General features: G+C 45.6%; 1 protein-coding gene, 1 long non-coding RNA gene and 1 pseudogene across 2 annotated transcripts in view; 1 reads left to right on the top strand and 2 right to left on the bottom strand.

Annotated features, from left to right (window-relative positions):
* LOC121537518 (V-set and transmembrane domain-containing protein 2-like protein) overlaps positions 1 to 6,592 on the top strand; it is a 34,580-nt gene extending 27,988 nt beyond the window's left edge. The window contains exons 2-4 of the mRNA XM_041845126.1: positions 1,934 to 2,100; positions 3,689 to 3,733; positions 5,753 to 6,592. Coding sequence (XP_041701060.1) covers positions 1,934 to 2,100; positions 3,689 to 3,733; positions 5,753 to 6,148 — 608 coding nt within the window. The 3' untranslated portion in view covers positions 6,149 to 6,592. The remainder of the gene's footprint in view (positions 1 to 1,933; positions 2,101 to 3,688; positions 3,734 to 5,752) is intronic.
* Positions 6,593 to 10,069: 3,477 nt separating this feature from the next.
* On the bottom strand, positions 10,070 to 12,299 carry LOC121538463. Its single transcript, XR_005995200.1, has 2 exons — positions 12,022 to 12,299; positions 10,070 to 10,615 (listed from the first exon to the last, which is right to left on the bottom strand). It is a non-coding gene; the product is annotated as an uncharacterized LOC121538463 (long non-coding RNA).
* A 366-nt stretch (positions 12,300 to 12,665) lies between these two features.
* Positions 12,666 to 17,229, bottom strand: LOC121537269 (annotated as a pseudogene).
* Positions 17,230 to 17,351: the final 122 nt, after the last annotated feature.

Here is a 17,351-nt window from a genome sequence, read left to right on the forward strand (position 1 = left end):
TGATGCAACCAGTCAGGATGCTCTCGATGGTGCAGCTGAATAACTTTTTGAGGATCTGAGGACCCATGCCAAATCTTTTCAGTCTCCTGAGGGGGAATAGGCTTTGTCGTGCCCTCTTCACAACTGGACAATGATAGTTTGTTGGTGATGTGGACACCAAGGAACTTGAAGCTCTCAACCTGTTCCACTACAGCCCCGTCGATGAGAATGGGGGCGTGCTCAGTCCTCTTTTTTTTCCTGTAGTCCACAATCATCTCCTTTGTCTTGATCATGTTGAAGGATAGGTTGTTATCCTGTCACCACACGGCCAGATCTCTGACCTCCTCCCTATAGGCTGTCTCATCGTTGTCGGTGATCAGGCCTACCACTGTTGTGTCGTCAGCAAACTTAATGATGGTGTTGGAGTCGTGCCTGGCATGCAGTCATGGGTGAACAGGGAGTACAGGAGGGGACTGAGCACGGGCCCCTGTGTTGAGGATCAGCGTAGCAGATGTGTTGTTACCTACCCTTACCACCTGGGGGTGGCCCGTCAGGAAGTCCAGGATCCAGTTGCAGAGGGAGGTGTTTAGTCCCAGGGTCCTTAGCTTAGTGATGAGCTTCGAGGGCACTATGGTGTTGAACACTGAGCTGTAGTCCTCAGCACAAGGTGCACCTGGGTAATGATCATGCTGTTTAATCAGCTTCTTGATATGCCACACCTGTCAGGTGGATGGATTATCTTGGCAATGGAGAAATGTTCACTAACAGGGATGTAAACAAATTTGTGCACAAAATTGGAATAAATAATATCTTTGTGCATATGGAAAATGTCGGGGTTCTTTTATTTCAGCTCATGGAACATCGGACCAACACTTTACATGTTGCACTTATATTTTTTATCAGTATATCAACTCAATACATTAAGTGATGACTTTAAGAATGATTACCTGCTGCATTCAAACCAACCTAGAACACTAGACTAAACTTCACTTGCGTCATCCTTGTGTATTGAGAGATAAACATGGTAAAGCTTTTACTGATTGCACATAAATGAAGATAGTTTCTACATGATAGAGTGCTTGCTTTGTTATCCAACTGATCTTCTGTCCTTTCTGTCATCCTGTGAACCCCATTCATTGCTGCTCTCAGCTGAATTTTTTAATTATATTATTATGACAGGCTAGGTAAACTGTATTATTATTGCACTGCATATTTACACTGTGTGTTTGTGAACACATTCACAACTATTTTCTGAGCGTTGGTTTAGTAAGCACTAGTCCTCCATCACCGATTGAGTGTGGTTTTAAGCTGGAGAGCGATACACCCAATCCTCTTTAGTTTGCCAGCCCTTCAGCAAGGCTGCACTAATCAGTTGTGACATTGCTCATCAGAACTACTTTTGAAAATCTACCAAAGCTCTCTGTTGTAGTTCAAAGCTTCAGGATATATTTTTTTACTGAAAAACAAAAACATTAGTATTGCTTCTTTAACAGCAACAGGGGAGCTGTTTTGGCAGTAATGCCTTCTTTAGTATAGAGGCAGCGTGGTAATATTAACAACAACACTTTTTATTATAAACATTGAATAATTACGCTAACTAAATAGCAAGCCAGGTGAGCACAATGAGATTAATCAAAATGGAAATGTTTTAACTAGTTAATGAGGATTTTGATTATATTCCTCATAGTTGTTTAGAAATACAAGTATTTTTGGATTGTGTTCCTAAAAGAGTGTTGTATTTGCAGAAGGCCTATAGCACGGAAATACAATTTCTTTATGCACACTGTTACTAGGGTTAACTCAACATTCTATTAGAGACTATTTACAATCACAGTGTATTATCATCACTGTAAATGAACTGCAGTAAGTGCAAACACCACTCATATTGTCTTCAGAGAGGACTGGGTTATCTTTTTCATAGCCAACTGTTAACTTTGCTTTTTTCTCCATACAGCTGTGTTCACAGAGGTCCCCCATGACATCACAGCACAGAGTGGTCAGGACGTGGAGATGGCGTGCTCTTTCCGGGGGGCAGGCCCCTCCTACTCCCTGGAGATCCAGTGGTGGTACATCAGGAACCACAGAGACTGGACAGAGAAACAGCCCTGGACCACCAATCAGGTAGCTAGACTGCTCGCTCTCTGTCACTGCTGATAGAATATTGCTGAGGAGGTGTTCTGTGATCAGTGATCACAGGGATGAGGCAGAGGATGGATAGGTGGGGAACAGAGTCTTCCTATTCACCCTCATTGCAAAAAGCAATGTAAATAGCAAAGCATTAGCATACAGTAAGTACTGTAGGCTATGCACACAAACTCCTTTCCTCAGTCCCAATCTTTAGAGTTTGCCATCGAGGCACAGCTACAGTATACAGGTCAGAATTAGGACCAACTAATATAGTACACAGGGCTAAACTGAGTGAGGTGAGCAGCAGGTAACAAACCACACATGAGTCACTGCAGTAGGCATAAATAGCAGCAGGTTCCCCAGGTGCCCCGGAGGCACAGGAACAGAAGAGGAGGCTGAGGAACACAACAGTAGTAGGCCTGATCACCGACAACGATGAGACAGCCTATAGGGAGGAGGTCAGAGACCTGGCCGTGTGGTGCCAGGATAACAACCTCTCCCTCAACGTGACCAAGACAAAGGAGATGATTGTGGACTACAGGAAAAAAAAGAGGACTGAGCATAGTCACTTTATCTCTACCCACATGTACATATTACTTCAACTACCTCAACTAGCCGGTGCTCCCGCACATTGACTCTGCACCGGTACCCCCCTGTATATATAGCCTCCCTACTGTTATTTTATTTTACTTCTGTTATTTTTTTCTCAACACTTTTTTGTTGTTTTATTTTACTTTTTTATTAAAAATAAATGCACTGTTGGTTAAGGGCTGTAAGTAAGCATTTCACTGTAATGTCTACACCTGTTGTATTCGGCGCATGTGGCCAATAAAATTTGATTTGATTTGAAATATTTTATCAGGAGGACTACCTGAGCTGGGCAATGCAGAGCAGGTTTTCAATAAGGATGGAAAGTTTTCCATGCCTCCTGCTGTCTTTCGACGCTTTTTAATTGGAAAATGGAGAAATGTAAAGAAACTTCCTCTCACCTCACTCAGAGTTATTATTCATGAAGTACCCCTGGAGGACTGGCTGTGTACCCCTGGAGGACACCATGCCTCCCTTGCTGGAGCGTGGGCCAGGTGGTGCTACTGGCCTAGAATACTGTACAGGCTGTGTTGTAATGTAGTCAGGCCTACACTCTTTTCCTGGATGAACCATGCCTACAGGATAATATATTGGTTCCTCTCAGGTTGAAATGTATTGCATACTATTTTTGGTTTCAAATTCATATTACAAATGTGTGTTATACTAAGAATGTAGAGATGGGTACCTTGGGGGGAAACACAGGTTTCACCTCTAGATCTATTCCTCTGAATAGAGTGGTGATTCTCCACTTACCGTATGCAGACTATGCACAGAGGAACACTGGGTTTATGTAATTTTGAGTCCAGCTGTACCTCTTTGATGCAATTACCTGTAAAGTAGGCATTACTAGGCCCATTACCTATGTTCTGCTCTGATCAAATTCCCTGGAAGTGGACTCATCATTGATGTAAGGCATTTTTACGCAATGGGGAACATTTTATAAAAATAAAAGTATGTCTAATGTTTCTCATTCTTTGAAATATTTTTATTACAGGTTGTACCCCAGGGTGAGATGTCAAAGGATGCTACCAAAATAAGTGTGAGTCTTTACTGCATTATATGTTATATCTCCTGCCTGTCTGGCATCTTTTACACTTTTGTATTTGTCTTGTTGGTAATTTAGTGTCCAATAGAGGCCTCATTACCAAACCTATGCAATAAGTGGTAGGGTTCGGGGAAAATGTGTGTATATATATATATATATATATATATATATATATATATATTGGAAATGATGCAAACAATTACATTGATGGAAGCCACAATCTATCTGCAATATTAAAGCTGATCTACCCCCTAAAAAAAACAAAATAAATAAATAAATAAAAATAAAAAAAACATGTGCAATAGATATTGCCATTTCTTGGAAGCTGTGGAAGCTGAATGTCAGTACACTTGCTTCTGCTACAGTTGTGTGTTTCAGATCTATAAAAAGAATGAGGTTGCAGTGCAGTAAGATGGTGCAAGGTCTTCTTTTCTTCTCTCAGTAAAGCATGAATGCGCCTAACTTTACAACTGCTGTCTTTACAAGTACGATCTGCTGTCTTAATAAAAAAAACGAGACTGTGCTCCCTGCTGAAGAATGATCAGGGAGTCAACAGTGCTTTTGATAGCTCATCTGGCACGGCATAGTTTGTTGTTGCCACCAGGCTAACTGAGGAAAATGATTTGTTAACAGCTAGTTCTATGCTCGCACAGCGGCTATTCAGCTTGCTGTGTGTGAAGGAGTATAAACCAGGTTCTCCCTCTACTCCCTCGTCTCCAGGAAAAGATGAAGCCTATCTCTGATCTGATGTTTCCTCCCTGGTTCATTTCCCCATTGACTAGCTAGCTGCTGCTGACTAACCATAATGAAACCACCAGCTGTGGTGTGGAGGAGGATGCCACTGGGCCATCGCTCAGCCGGTAAAACGGTGCCGTGGATTCCAGCCCAGAGACATCGGTTTCAGCACACATGGATGCATACCAGCCTTTCTTGTTTCCCCACAAGTATAGCTAATGGCATCAACCAGACTGAAAACACCAATCAGCTTTCTGGCACCTTGTATATGGCCTCAGAGTTTAACTATCTTCATGTTCTATTGATGTTATGAGATTATACTAAACCATGCAGGCCTACTAACTATAGTCCTAAAATAGTATTTTGGTCTGTATTATTGGTCTAAAGGTTGAATGTGATTGTGTGATTTTCTCTATAAGCTTAGAGGACTCTGGGCTGATAATAGAGATAGACAGCTACAGACAACTCATTAGCCTTGGGTGCACTACCTGTGTGGGAGGAAGCTAATAAAGACAACTGGATTTATATCCTGATGCGTCACAACCAATGACATTCCCACAGCATGTGATCACTTTGTGTTATCTAAGATCTAAGATATATTTTTCACAGCATTTTATAAGCCACTGAACTATTACATCCTTACCCAGTAAAGGCATGTTCTGTATGTACAGCATGCATGCAGGGGCACAGCATCTCCTCATTTGTTCAAGTGAGCAAATGGAACAGCTCTCTGCAACATGGAAACAAAGGGACTGGCGCCTATGTGATAGGACATTGTACTGAGTGTGTGTGTACATGTGGTGTGTGTGTGTGCCTCCTCACATGCCCACGCAATCTGTTTGGTTGCCAGACAGCTTTATTGACCGCGGGGGCCCGGTGGCAGGACTCCTGACTGGGCTCGGTGGGGCTGCCAGCATACAGGGGTTGGGGAGGAGGGGCAGCTGCTCTGTAAGTGTTGCACTGTGGTGACGCAGCCAGCATCTCATTACAGAGACGGCTGCCAGCCTGGCTCACCCACACCCACGGATGGTGGGACAGAGAAGGGGGGGGTGCACAAGGAAGTTATTGTTTTTTGAGCAAATTGAGTAACAACAAATACAGACACTGAGCATTTTCAGATCTGAAGGAGAAATTAGGGTTGAGATATCATGATGGGATGATTTATAGTTTTTGTTTGTAAGGATCTGATAGATAGGGTATACAGTCATGGACCAAAATGTATAATTTAACTCTTGGATGTTGACCAATGAAACATCATTTTGTTGGAATGTTTTGCAGGTGGTGAAGGTTGCCGGGAGCAACATCTCCCACAAGCTGCGTCTGTCTTGCGTGAAGCCGTCTGATGAGGGCACGTACGAGTGCCGCGTGATCGACTTCAGCGACACTGACAGCTACGCCCGCCACCACAAGGTGAGGGCCTACCTTCAGGTGGAGTCAGACAGAAACCAGAACCCAAAGCTGCGCCACCATGGGGACAACTTCCAACCCCAGGACACCAAGGGCCTGGCGAGCAGCGGGCACCAGCCGGAGCATGGCAAGCACTCGCCAGCAGCCCACCACAGCAACCACAAACCAACAGGCACTGGCAGGGAGCTGAGGAAGAGGTCTGCTGAGGCTGACAGCGCTACTGACTGCACTGACAGCTGTCCTCTACACCTCACAGCTCACCCATAGCCTCCTCTGCCTTTTTCGGTCTGGCCTCAGCCCCACACCCCAGGTGGGTAGTTCCAGTCCCGGAGGGCCGCAGCGCAGTGTACGCAGACCTCTGATCCATCCCAGTTGATTGCTCACCCACCCCTACCCCTGCTCCAGACACCAAAGGGACTATATCTCAGTGCCACCTCAGTCCTATATCTCTGCCCTCTGCCCTCACACTGTCCCATCAAAAACATCCCAAGTCCTCTCCCAGGCCAAACCCTCTCCCATCCCTTCTCTTTACCACAACCCTCTAGATCAGGGATGGGCAACATTGATGGGGATGGGGGCCCCAAAAAATCTGAACTCATCATGAGGGGCCACAGTGGCTCACGGGTCTGTGCACCCACATCCATACCTACAGTGAGGGAAAAAAGTATTTGATCCCCTGCTGATTTTGTACGTTTGCCCACTGACAAAGACATGATCAGTCTATCATTTTAATGGTAGGTTTATTTGAACAGTGAGAGACAGAATAACAACAACAAAATCCAGAAAAACGCATGTCAAAAATGTATTGCTTTTTAATCACAGAGGTCAGACATTTCTTGTAGTTGGCCACCAGGTTTGCACACATCTCAGGAGGGATTTTGTCCCACTCCTCTTTGCAGATCTTCTCCAAGTCATTAAGGTTTCGAGGCTGACGTTTGGCAACTCGAACCTTCAGCTCCCTCCACAGATTTTCTATGGGATTAAGGTCTGGAGACTGGCTAGGCCACTCCAGGACCTTAATGTGCTTCTTCTTGAGCCACTCCTTTGTTGCCTTGGCCATGTGTTTTGGGTCATTGTCATGCTGGAATACCCATCCACGACCCATTTCCAATGCCCTGGCTGAGGGAAGGAGGTTCTTACCCAAGATTTGACGGTACATGGCGCCGTCCATCGTCCCTTTGATGCAGTGAAGTTGTCCTGTCCCCTTAGCAGAAAAACACCCCCAAAGCATAATGTTTCCACCTCCATGTTTGACAGTGGGGGTGGTGTTCTTGGGGTCATAGGCAGCATTCCTCCTCCTCCAAACACGGCGAGTTGAGTTGATGCCAAAGAGCTCGATTTTGGTCTCACCTGACCACAACACTTTCACCCAGTTCTCCTCTGAATCATTCAGATGTTCATTGGCAAACTTCAGACGGGCCTGTATATGTGCTTTCTTGAGCAGGGGGACCTTGCGGGCGCTGCAGGATTTCAGTCCTTCGCGGCGTAGTGTGTTACCAATTGTGTTCTTGGTGACTATGGTCCCAGCTGCCTTGCGATCATTGACAAGATCCTCCCGTGTAGTTCTGGGCTGATTCCTCACCGTTCTCATGATCATTGCAACTCCACGAGGTGAGATCTTGCATGGAGCCCTAGGCCGAGGGAGATTGACAGTTCTTTTGTGTTTCTTCCATTTGCGAATAATCGCACCAACTGTTGTCACCTTCTCACGAAGCTGCTTGGCGATGGTCTTGTAGCCCATTCCAGCCTTGTGTAGGTATACAATCTTGTCCCTGAGTCTTTGGTCTTGGCCATGGTGGAGAGTTTGGAATCTGATTGATTGAGTGCTTCTGTGTACAGATGTCTTTTATACAGGTAACAAACTGAGATTAGGAGCACTCCCTTTAAGAGTGTGCTCCTAATCTCAGCTCGTTACCTGTATAAAAGACACCTGCGAGCCAGAAATCTTTCTGATTGAGAGGGGGTCAAATACTTATTTCCCTCATTAAAATGCAAATCAATTTATAACATTTTTGACATGCGTTTTTCTGGATTTTTTTGTTGTTATTCTGTCTCTCACTGTTCAAATAAACCTACCATTAAAATTATAGACTGATCATTTCTTTGTCAGTGGGCAAACGTACAAAATCAGCAGGGGATCAAATACTTTTTTCCCTCACTTGTACATGTGCAGTCAGAGCCGGCCCTAGCGTTTTCGCCCTAAGCAAAATTTTGTTGGGTGGCCCCCCACCTTGCGAGCAAAACATTTTAGCGTCCCCCCTATTGACAATGGAGATAATTTTTTGTTTGTTTTAAAGTTAATTTCCTGCAATTGTACACATTTTGCCATGGGGCGTAGAGAAGACTTAGCCATTTTATAACACATTACCTGCAATTATACTCATTTTGACCTGACTTATGCCTCGTTAATATGATATCTGAGTGAGTGACTTTAAACAATCGATGGGGGACCATGATTACTACAAGTTTAGATTGCTGTTTAGTTTAGTTAATTGAGTGACTTTCAATGACTGACATAAGATAAAAACTGCTGATGCACAACCAAATTTCGAAATTGCACCTTGTGTATTCTACTATTCTAACTCTCAACAGTCAATTGAGCCCCCGAATGAGTTCCTAAAAATAAATACATTGTTTTGGGTTCGATCTGCCAGTTGCCCATCCCTGCTCTAGATTGTCCACACTGTACATGTTACTGTATATAATGATAAAAAGTGCATGTTCAACATGTTTTCTTACAATCGTTTTCAATCATCTAAGAGGACGTATAAGCTGGAAGCGTTACTTGTTGCTTTATTCATTTGGGTTTGTTTTCTGAGCAGTTCATTCGCTGTGTCTCCGTGATAAGTCCAGAGGGAGGTTCTATGGGGAAATATCAGTGGGTCACTAAAGTTGTTCTGTCTATGGAAGTATGATTTCCATCCAACCAGAGCTAAACCAATGTTTATAAAGTAAAACCTGTTTATGGTGTTTTGTGCTTTCCCAACAGACAATGTGGCTGTGAGAAAGACCTGATGGATAATGGGATTGTTTCTTGCTCTAAACTTTGCTTTGATGTTTTGTAAAAGATCATTGTAAAAATGATGTACATTTTAGAATTTCTTCTAGGATGTTGGTCTCGCACTAAATGTATGCCTTTATCAAATTAAATACATTGTATATGAACCTATTTACCTATTTGTGACTTGAATGTGATCTGCCTTCAGAATATTTTCATAATTTAGTACCTGTAATATGTAAGCCCTTGAGACGTTGATGATAGATCGAAAATATGTTTGTATTACATTCATCATGAAAAGTCAACATCTGACCTTACTGTAATGTATATGCGAACACACACTGATCTGTATGCTGCCATTGTAAAAACATATTATTAAAATCCAGAATACTCCATCACTGCTAACTCATAAGCAGTCATACATTTTCTCTCACCAGTCTCCTTCCTCACGCCCATGCAACCTGAGCAGCAATCAACACAATCTGTATTTTTCTCTGAACTGTATTATCTATCTATTGGTGTGCCAAGCAGTGCCTGCCTAATTAGTCAGCCATGCTTGTGTCAGATGATTTGATGATTAACAGAATAAAAAGCCTTGCTGCATGTCATTATCAAGCCTGGTTTTGGTGGAAATCGCATTATCCTATCCCTGGCTGTGTTTTTATGGGCTGCCAGGCAGGGCCTCCATGGCTGATGAGTAATGAAGCTATTGTCAGCGTTGGCAGTTGGATAAATAGCTAAGTATGGCAGAGATAAAGCGCTCTCTCACCAACGCAAAACACATGTGGCAACCCTGTTCCCATTTCCCCGGCACGCACATTCATTATGATGTCAGAGATTATTCCAGACCCCTCAGTCTTAACAAGACCTGACAAACAAGCCAGGGCTGTAACCAACACTTCAACCCTCAGGGGAGTTCAACTTGTATTCAAAATCATGCTACAACTTTCAATCAGGCATTTGTGCAGCAAGTAGCAGATCTGTTCTGTGTGAATCACTGGGAGGTTTGTGTGGAATGACCATGACGTCTGGTTATTAAAGGAGGAAGGGAACCAAGATGTGAATTTGAAGCTGGAATGGAAGGCAAGATGAAAGCTCTGCCATTCCATTTACAGTGGAGAAGGTCAACTATGACATCGATTGCTACATCTACTTGTATGAAAGGCTAAGCAGTTGCAACGAAGGTCAGATATTTTTTAAAAATCTTTTATAATAAAAAACAATAAAAAGAGGACTATTATTACTACTTTACCATTCAAAATACTGGCCTTTAGTCCATCCCTTGGGAGCACATTGGAATATGTACACCCTTACCCAACACTTGCACAGAATCATCTTAACATTTTGGTGTTTCAAAGTCACTGTTAAACAATAGGATGATGTCTGCAAGGCACAGTCCCTGAAAAGAGGCAGGGGAAGACTAGGACATGCTGTGCTCTCCAGTGGCCGTCGTCAGTGTAGTGTTCCTTCCTCTGCCTGGGGACAGTCGGGTGGATGAATGGGGTACTGTTCATCAGTGCAGATCACAGGATCTGGATCCCTGCTGGCTGTGTGTCCAGAGGTAAGCCAATGTCCTCCAAGTGTTTCAGGACGTTGCCTGTGAAGGCCCTACCCACTCAGCTCCACAGGCTGCAGGTCAGGGTGGGGTGGGGTGTAGGAGCAGGGACGGACAGTACAGCTCATTCAGAGTCAACCAGAAGGCATCAGGGTCCACCTCAATCAGGTGCCGGAAGACACTGCACAGAATAGCGATAGCACATTGATAAATGTAACTTAATAAAATTATAATAGAAAGCTGATAGATAAAGGTCATAAATTACACATGCTTAACCACAATGTATGATGTGTTAAAATACACTACGTGACCAAAAGTATGTGGACACCCGTTTGTCGAACACCTCATTCCAAAATCATAGGCATTAATATGGAGTTGGTCCCCACTTTGCTGCTATAACAGCCTCCACTCTTCTGGGAATGCTTTCCACTAGATGTTGGAACATCGCTGCGGTGACTTCCTTCCGTTCAGCCACAAGAGCATTAGTGAGGTCGGGCACTGATGTTGGGCGATTAGGCCTGGCTCGCAGTCGGCATTCCAATTCATCCGAAAGGTGTTCAATGGGGTTGAGGTCAGGGCTCTGTGCAGGCCAGTCAAGTTCTTCCACACCGATCTCGACAAACCATTTCTGTATGGACCTCGCTTTGTGCACGGGGGCATTGTCATGCCGAAACAGGAAAGGGCCTTCCCCAAACTGTTGCCACAAAGTTGGAAGCACAGAATCGTCTAGAATGTCATTGTATGCTGTAGTGTTAAGCTTTCCCTTGACTGGAACTAAGGGGCCTAGCCCGAACCATGAAAAACAGCCCCAGACCATTATTCCTCCTCCAACAAACTTTACAGTTGGCACTATGCATTGGGGCAGGTAGCGTTCTCCTGGCATCCGCCAAACCCAGATTTGTCCGTCGAACTGCCAGATGGTGAAGCGTGATTCATCCCTCCAGAGAACGCGTTTCCACTGCTCCAGAGTCCAATTGTGGCAAGCTTTACACCACTCCAGCTGACGCTTGGCATTGTGCATGGTGATCTTAGGCTTGTGTACGGCTGCTCGGCCATGGAAACCCATTTCATGAAACTCCCGACGAACAGTTCTTGTGCTGACGTTGCTTCCGGAGGCAGTTTGGAACTCGGTAGTGAGTGTTGCATACGAGGACAGACGATTTTTACGCTCTACGCGCTTCAGCACTCGGCAGTCCCGTTCTGTGAGCTTGTGTGGCCTACTACTTCGTGGCTAAGCTGTTGTGGCTCCTAGACATTTCCACTTCACAATAACAGCACTTACAGTTGATCGGGGCAGCTCTAGCAGGGCAGAAATTTGACTAACTAACTTGTTGGAAAGGTGGCATCCTATGACAGTGCCACGTTGAAAGTCACTTAGCTCTTCATTAAGGCCATTCTACTGCCAATGTTTGTCTATGGAGATTGCATGACTGTGCTCGATTTTATACAGCTGTCAGCAACGGGTGTGGCTGAAATAACCACATCCACAAATTTGAAGGGGTGTCCACATACTTTTGTATATATAGTGTATGTCAAGGCCTTTTAATATATTGTACTTCTAGCTGTATTATTGCTTTACAAATATACCTGAGACAGGCCTCTTGCAGTTTGGGTGGTAGGGCAGGCAGGCTTCAGTTACAGCATCCAGGTCTGAGTCCCCTGAAAAATACAACACAGATACCCCACATATACCAGAAGTAAAACTGAGGGAAAGAAGAAAAAAAATGGGGGGAAAAAAGTAATGGAGAGATTGTTTGGAGGAGAAAACTGCTGAAATGGCCTGGGAATTTCACAGCAGCCTGTCTCCATCTCTGGTTTTCACACATCCACTCCCCACTCTCAGTACCTTTCATAGTCATGGCAACTTCATCACTTTGTAGTACCACCCCCCCAATCCAACCCACACAGCTGAAAAACAAGCCTGCTCATTGTGCATATTTCAAAAGATAAATGGGATTATTTCAGCACTCATTTTATCCTGTATACCTATCCCTTCTCTTGTGTGGAAACAAGCGGGAAACACACAGCGAAATACTGAGGGAGAGGCCAGCCCAGGTGTTTCTCTATAGGGTAAATAAAGCTAAAAGCGTATCACATTGGAAGAATTTATCTTTCTCTGTGGCCTGGCTAGTAATTGCCTTTCTGGAGGTGGAGCCGATGTTTACCAGTGTGTTCTAGTACTGCTTCTGCTGCTGCAGCCTCTGTCTCTCAGTGTGTCAACTTCAGCCTACTCAGCTGTATTCCTCTGGGGCTGATGGGGAAGGAGGCAGCATCTTCAAGCACCAAGGAAGACCATGAATCGACTCAGCTAGTTGAAGTGTATCCAAACAGATCTACTGTTGAAAACCAGTGGGTGTCATGTTGGCTCTGACTTGTGTGTGTCTCCATCTCCCTTGACTAATGCAGCAGCAATGTATTTTTCCCCTGGGAGCTTGGTTGGGGACATTTACATACACCATTCAATGCAGTCTATAGAATACACACTTTGTAATTCCAAAACAGTGCAAGATTGACACCTAGTGGCCAAAAAGCTATATAGTTTTAACATTCCCAATAAAATGATGAAAACAGAGCCGAGTGTGACCCAGAATAAAGAAGTGCGAGGGTGTTGGTGGCCTACCTAGGTCCAGGCGGAGGCAGAGAGCCCCCAGGCCCTGCAGCACAGCCAGCTGCAGCTTGTAGGCCAGGGCGTGGCTGTAAACTGGGCCGGCCCTGGCACTCACTGGAGCCTGTTTGGACAGAGAGGCAGTCAGTTTGGACACCCTCTTCCTCAGGAAATCTCAGCAGGTTTCCCCCAGTGTGCACAGTACCTAGAGAGCAAACACAGACATACATCATAATACATAAAAAAGAATTGTTCTAGATGAATCATGTATACATTCATGACAGCATAAAGTCTAATCGTTAATTAAATAAATTAATTCCTATGTGTACTTTTTCAAATTGATGTCATCAATTATTTATTATATAAACAATTATGAAATTATAATTATTCAACTGAGTTAAATAGTAGTGTACTAATTGTCAGAGTGGTGGAAGTAGTGAGATAGATACCCTGAAGGATCGGAGGACAATCAGCAGTGAGTCGGAGCAGGAGGGCAGGCCAGCAGCGGTGAGCCATGGGTAGCAGCTCATTCTCCTTCTCACTCAGTACACAGACACATAGCTCCAGTACATCCAGCACCTGCAATACACACCAAACACACACAGGGTCAGATCTACACAGCCTGGGACAGGGGGACCAACTGCTCTGGTGTCACTAAACACACAACAACATGTGGCGGCAAAACCAGTTGTATGTTTGAGTTCTAAACAATCTACAGCTGTACCTTGAGTCTGAGGTCGGAGAGCAGGTGAATGCAGCGTTCCATGACATCTTTGGCTATGGTGAGGTGGGCTGGGAGTTCAGCTTTCACATCAGGACCATCCATGTCTTCTTCAAAATCCATCGGAGGTGGGATCTCTGAAATAACAACCACAGAACACTTCAATGCAGTGCAAGGAACGTAGCGAGTCATAACACTGATGGATTCTGATTTCTGCAGAACAGCTTTCAATACATTTGTGAAACATGACTTGAACTGTGAGCAGCACACCACACAAAATCTGCCGATGCCTAAAAAGCAGTGCAATGACTAGGGACCCAGCTGTGAGGAAAACAGCATGAGTGAAATTTATTCATGGCACAGTAGTACTAAGAAGCTTCACCAAGCATTGCGTTAATGTTGTGCATCAGTGTGAGAAATGATCTCCCAGGGGAATAGTGTGGCAGCCAGAAAGCGAGCCCCCTAACTAACCTGGGTGCTCTGTGCACTCCTCCTCCTCTGCCCCAATGCCCTCTGCCAGCTCTTTCTTTGTGGTAGTCCTGGAGAAACTGGCACACATTCAGCTGGTCCTGCTCACGCCATGCCTTCTTGGTTCCTTTATTCTCACTGGTTCCCCCAACACAATAGGGGAACCATCTCGCTGTGGTAGAAAAAGAAACATGATTAAGATCGTGTTACTTAGGCTGTGTTATAGCTAAAGGTTGTCATTTTGTGTCCTGTATTTCAATTTCCTCTGAGTTCTCCTATTTAAAAGAATGCCATAACATGGTGATAGCAATGTTATAACCTAGGGAAAACATTTAAGTGGATGTGGAAACTTTACCTAGAGCCTTCATAAGTCAGTGCAGCACAGTGCAGAACGTCTCGTCGAAACTTATGTCCAGAGCCAGCATGACGTCCTGGACGATGTCCCCAACCAGAGGCAGCAGGCTCGGGTTTGAGTGGCTGAACATGACGGTGAGGACCCTGGGGGCGTGGGGGTGGACGCCCAACCTCTGGAGGTTCAGAGACACATCGTTTAGCAGGTAGTCAGAGTTCTCATTGATCAGCTCCTTTATGGACGCGTAGCCACAGGCCTGGCTGATGTCCCACATGGCATCCAGTGCTGCCTGGCTGATCAACAGGGTCTCATGCCCGGCCTTCTCCAGAACCGGGTATAGTAATGTCATCAGAATGAGACGGAAGTCCATCTCCAAGGCCTGGGCGAAGCAGCCTATCCCCTCCAACAGGATGCAGATCTGCCAGATGTTGCTGTTCACCTCATGGATTGTGGAGCTCTTGTGGACTGCTTGGACCAACTGGAGGGGATTCCCTTTCCCTTCAACCCCATTAGATATGGAGACTAGACTGATTTAGCTGCTCCTGTGCCCCTCACTAATAAGGGTTGACAGGTGCCAGTGGCTCAGGCTGATGTACTCCTCTATGATTGACTCCACTGCTGCTTTCAGGTACTCCTGACTGGGCACACCCTGCCTCTCTGTACCCCCTGCCACCCCTGATGCCCGCTGCCCCTGTGACCATCTCATTCAACACCATGGCAGCCTGCTTCCTGTAGACCGACGACTCCTTGTACAGATCCTCTTCTCCACGATGCGGACATCCATCACGTCCAACTCCAACACCTGCATCAGGGCCAAACACCTTACGCTGGTCGTCAGACGTCCTTATGAGGCGCGGCAGGGAGGTGGCCAGGGAGTGGAGGTTCTCTGACAATATGGCAGTAAAGGCCTGGTTGTTAATATCTGAGTTTTGACTCCTCTCTGACATCTCCCTCAGGGCAGCCTCACACCTCTCCCTCACAGTGGGCTCCTCGTTATGCACAGACCCCACCAGAGCCTTTAGGAGGGGGCCCACACACTCACTCAGGGAGGAGTTACAGTTGGCCAGGAGGTGGTCTGAGAGGTTCTGATGAGCTGAGGTGCAGGAGATGATATTTTTTAACAGTAAGGCCAGCCTCCCAGAGGTGTTTCTCACCCAGTCCTGAGTCCTCTGCACTACTAGCTCCCCTAATCTCCCCAGCTCCCAGGCTGTCTCTCCCCAGCCCTGGTGTTCTGTAGCTGGTCGTCAGCCATCACCAGTCCCACGGTCTTGAACCACACCTTTATTGCCCTAACAGTAACAGCATGTCCATGCCTAATATCCCCAGTGATCACACGGCTCACAGCGATGGTGAACCCAGGTAAGAAGCCACGGTGTTGCCTAGGTGACACCTCTCTTCCTGACCCACTGACACAAGGTCCAGAGAACAGTCACACTGGAGGGTCAGGGCCTGCATGCATTTCAGTGTAGCCGACTGCACAGTGCGGGACTTCTCCTGCTCTCCCAGGGCAAGCAGCAGGGAGATAGCAGCCCCAAGGCCAGGCAGCATGGTGGGCTCAAACAGCTTGAAGACCACGCCACCGTAGGCTGCATGCAGCAGAGCATCCAGGCATCTCAGTACTGCAGCTTTCAGCTCTTCTGAGGCGGGTGCTGGCTTCCCTGGGTCCGTGGGAGAGCAGAGGCAGAGCTCAGAAAGGAGATCCCTCAGCGTCTCCCAGCTCCGTACACAGGTGTTCTCCAGAACGTAGGCCATGGCCTCGGCCACAGCCTGGACCAAGCCATCCCCCGCTTGGGGCCAGGGATTTTGAGGGCGAAGAGGGAAAAGGACATAGTCCTGCACTTGCTGCAGGGTTCCATCGTTTACATGCCTCAGCTGTGTGTGCTCAGGGTTTCCACATTGCCCACCGTGGGCTCACGAGTCAGAAGCACACAGGCTGGACGGAGGTAAGCAAAAGCAAGCTTTGGGTTGTCAATCTTATGGTCCATTCTTTGAAGACCGATGTCACTCACTGAAACAGAGAATTAAGATAATAGAATCATAGCTACCATATACTGTTTAGGGAAGTAGTTGGATGCAGTTTAGCAGTATGCATGCTCAATGCATTCTAGCAACTTGATTTTGATTATCAGGATAATAGCTTAGAGGTATATCTTTGAGTTACCCAAATGTTCATTTGATAGGCCTAATTTGGTCTGTTGCTAGTCACCCAAATCAGAACTTTGCCTGACCACCCTTGCTAAAGCTAGTTACCATCCTTGTTAAAGCTAGTTAGGTAGCTAGCCAGATATACAGTATCTAGCTACCTTAGCTAGCTAATGGATTGCTTAAACGACAAAGCTAGAACAACCTAACAAAGTAAGATTCAAATAAGTTTACCTTTGCGAGTATATATTTAGTGACGGACATCTGAGACGAACTCATGTCGAGATACAGCACTGAAACTGAATGAAGACAGGCTAGCTGTCCTAGCCACTGAGGGTCCTAGCTAGCTGTCACACAAGCATCACTTTTCCCTGTAGTGCGTCATTATTCTGCGACGCATACAGTTGTTTATGCTTCCCATGCTTGTTAGCTAGCTTTGGTGCACTTGATACTGTAAAAGAAAGATATTGCAACAGTTCTCTTGTCAAAGTTAACTTTGCCCAGGTAGCTAAGCGAGTACAGCACTAACTTACTAACCGTAAGCTAGCTAGCTAATGCAACATTTTTGCTGATGATACTGTACTTGTCTTGACCGACGTCGGTTGATCTAGCTAACTACTTTGCATGTC

Source organism: Coregonus clupeaformis, chromosome 24, assembly GCF_020615455.1.
Source record: "Coregonus clupeaformis isolate EN_2021a chromosome 24, ASM2061545v1, whole genome shotgun sequence".
Lineage (NCBI taxonomy): Eukaryota > Metazoa > Chordata > Actinopteri > Salmoniformes > Salmonidae > Coregonus > Coregonus clupeaformis.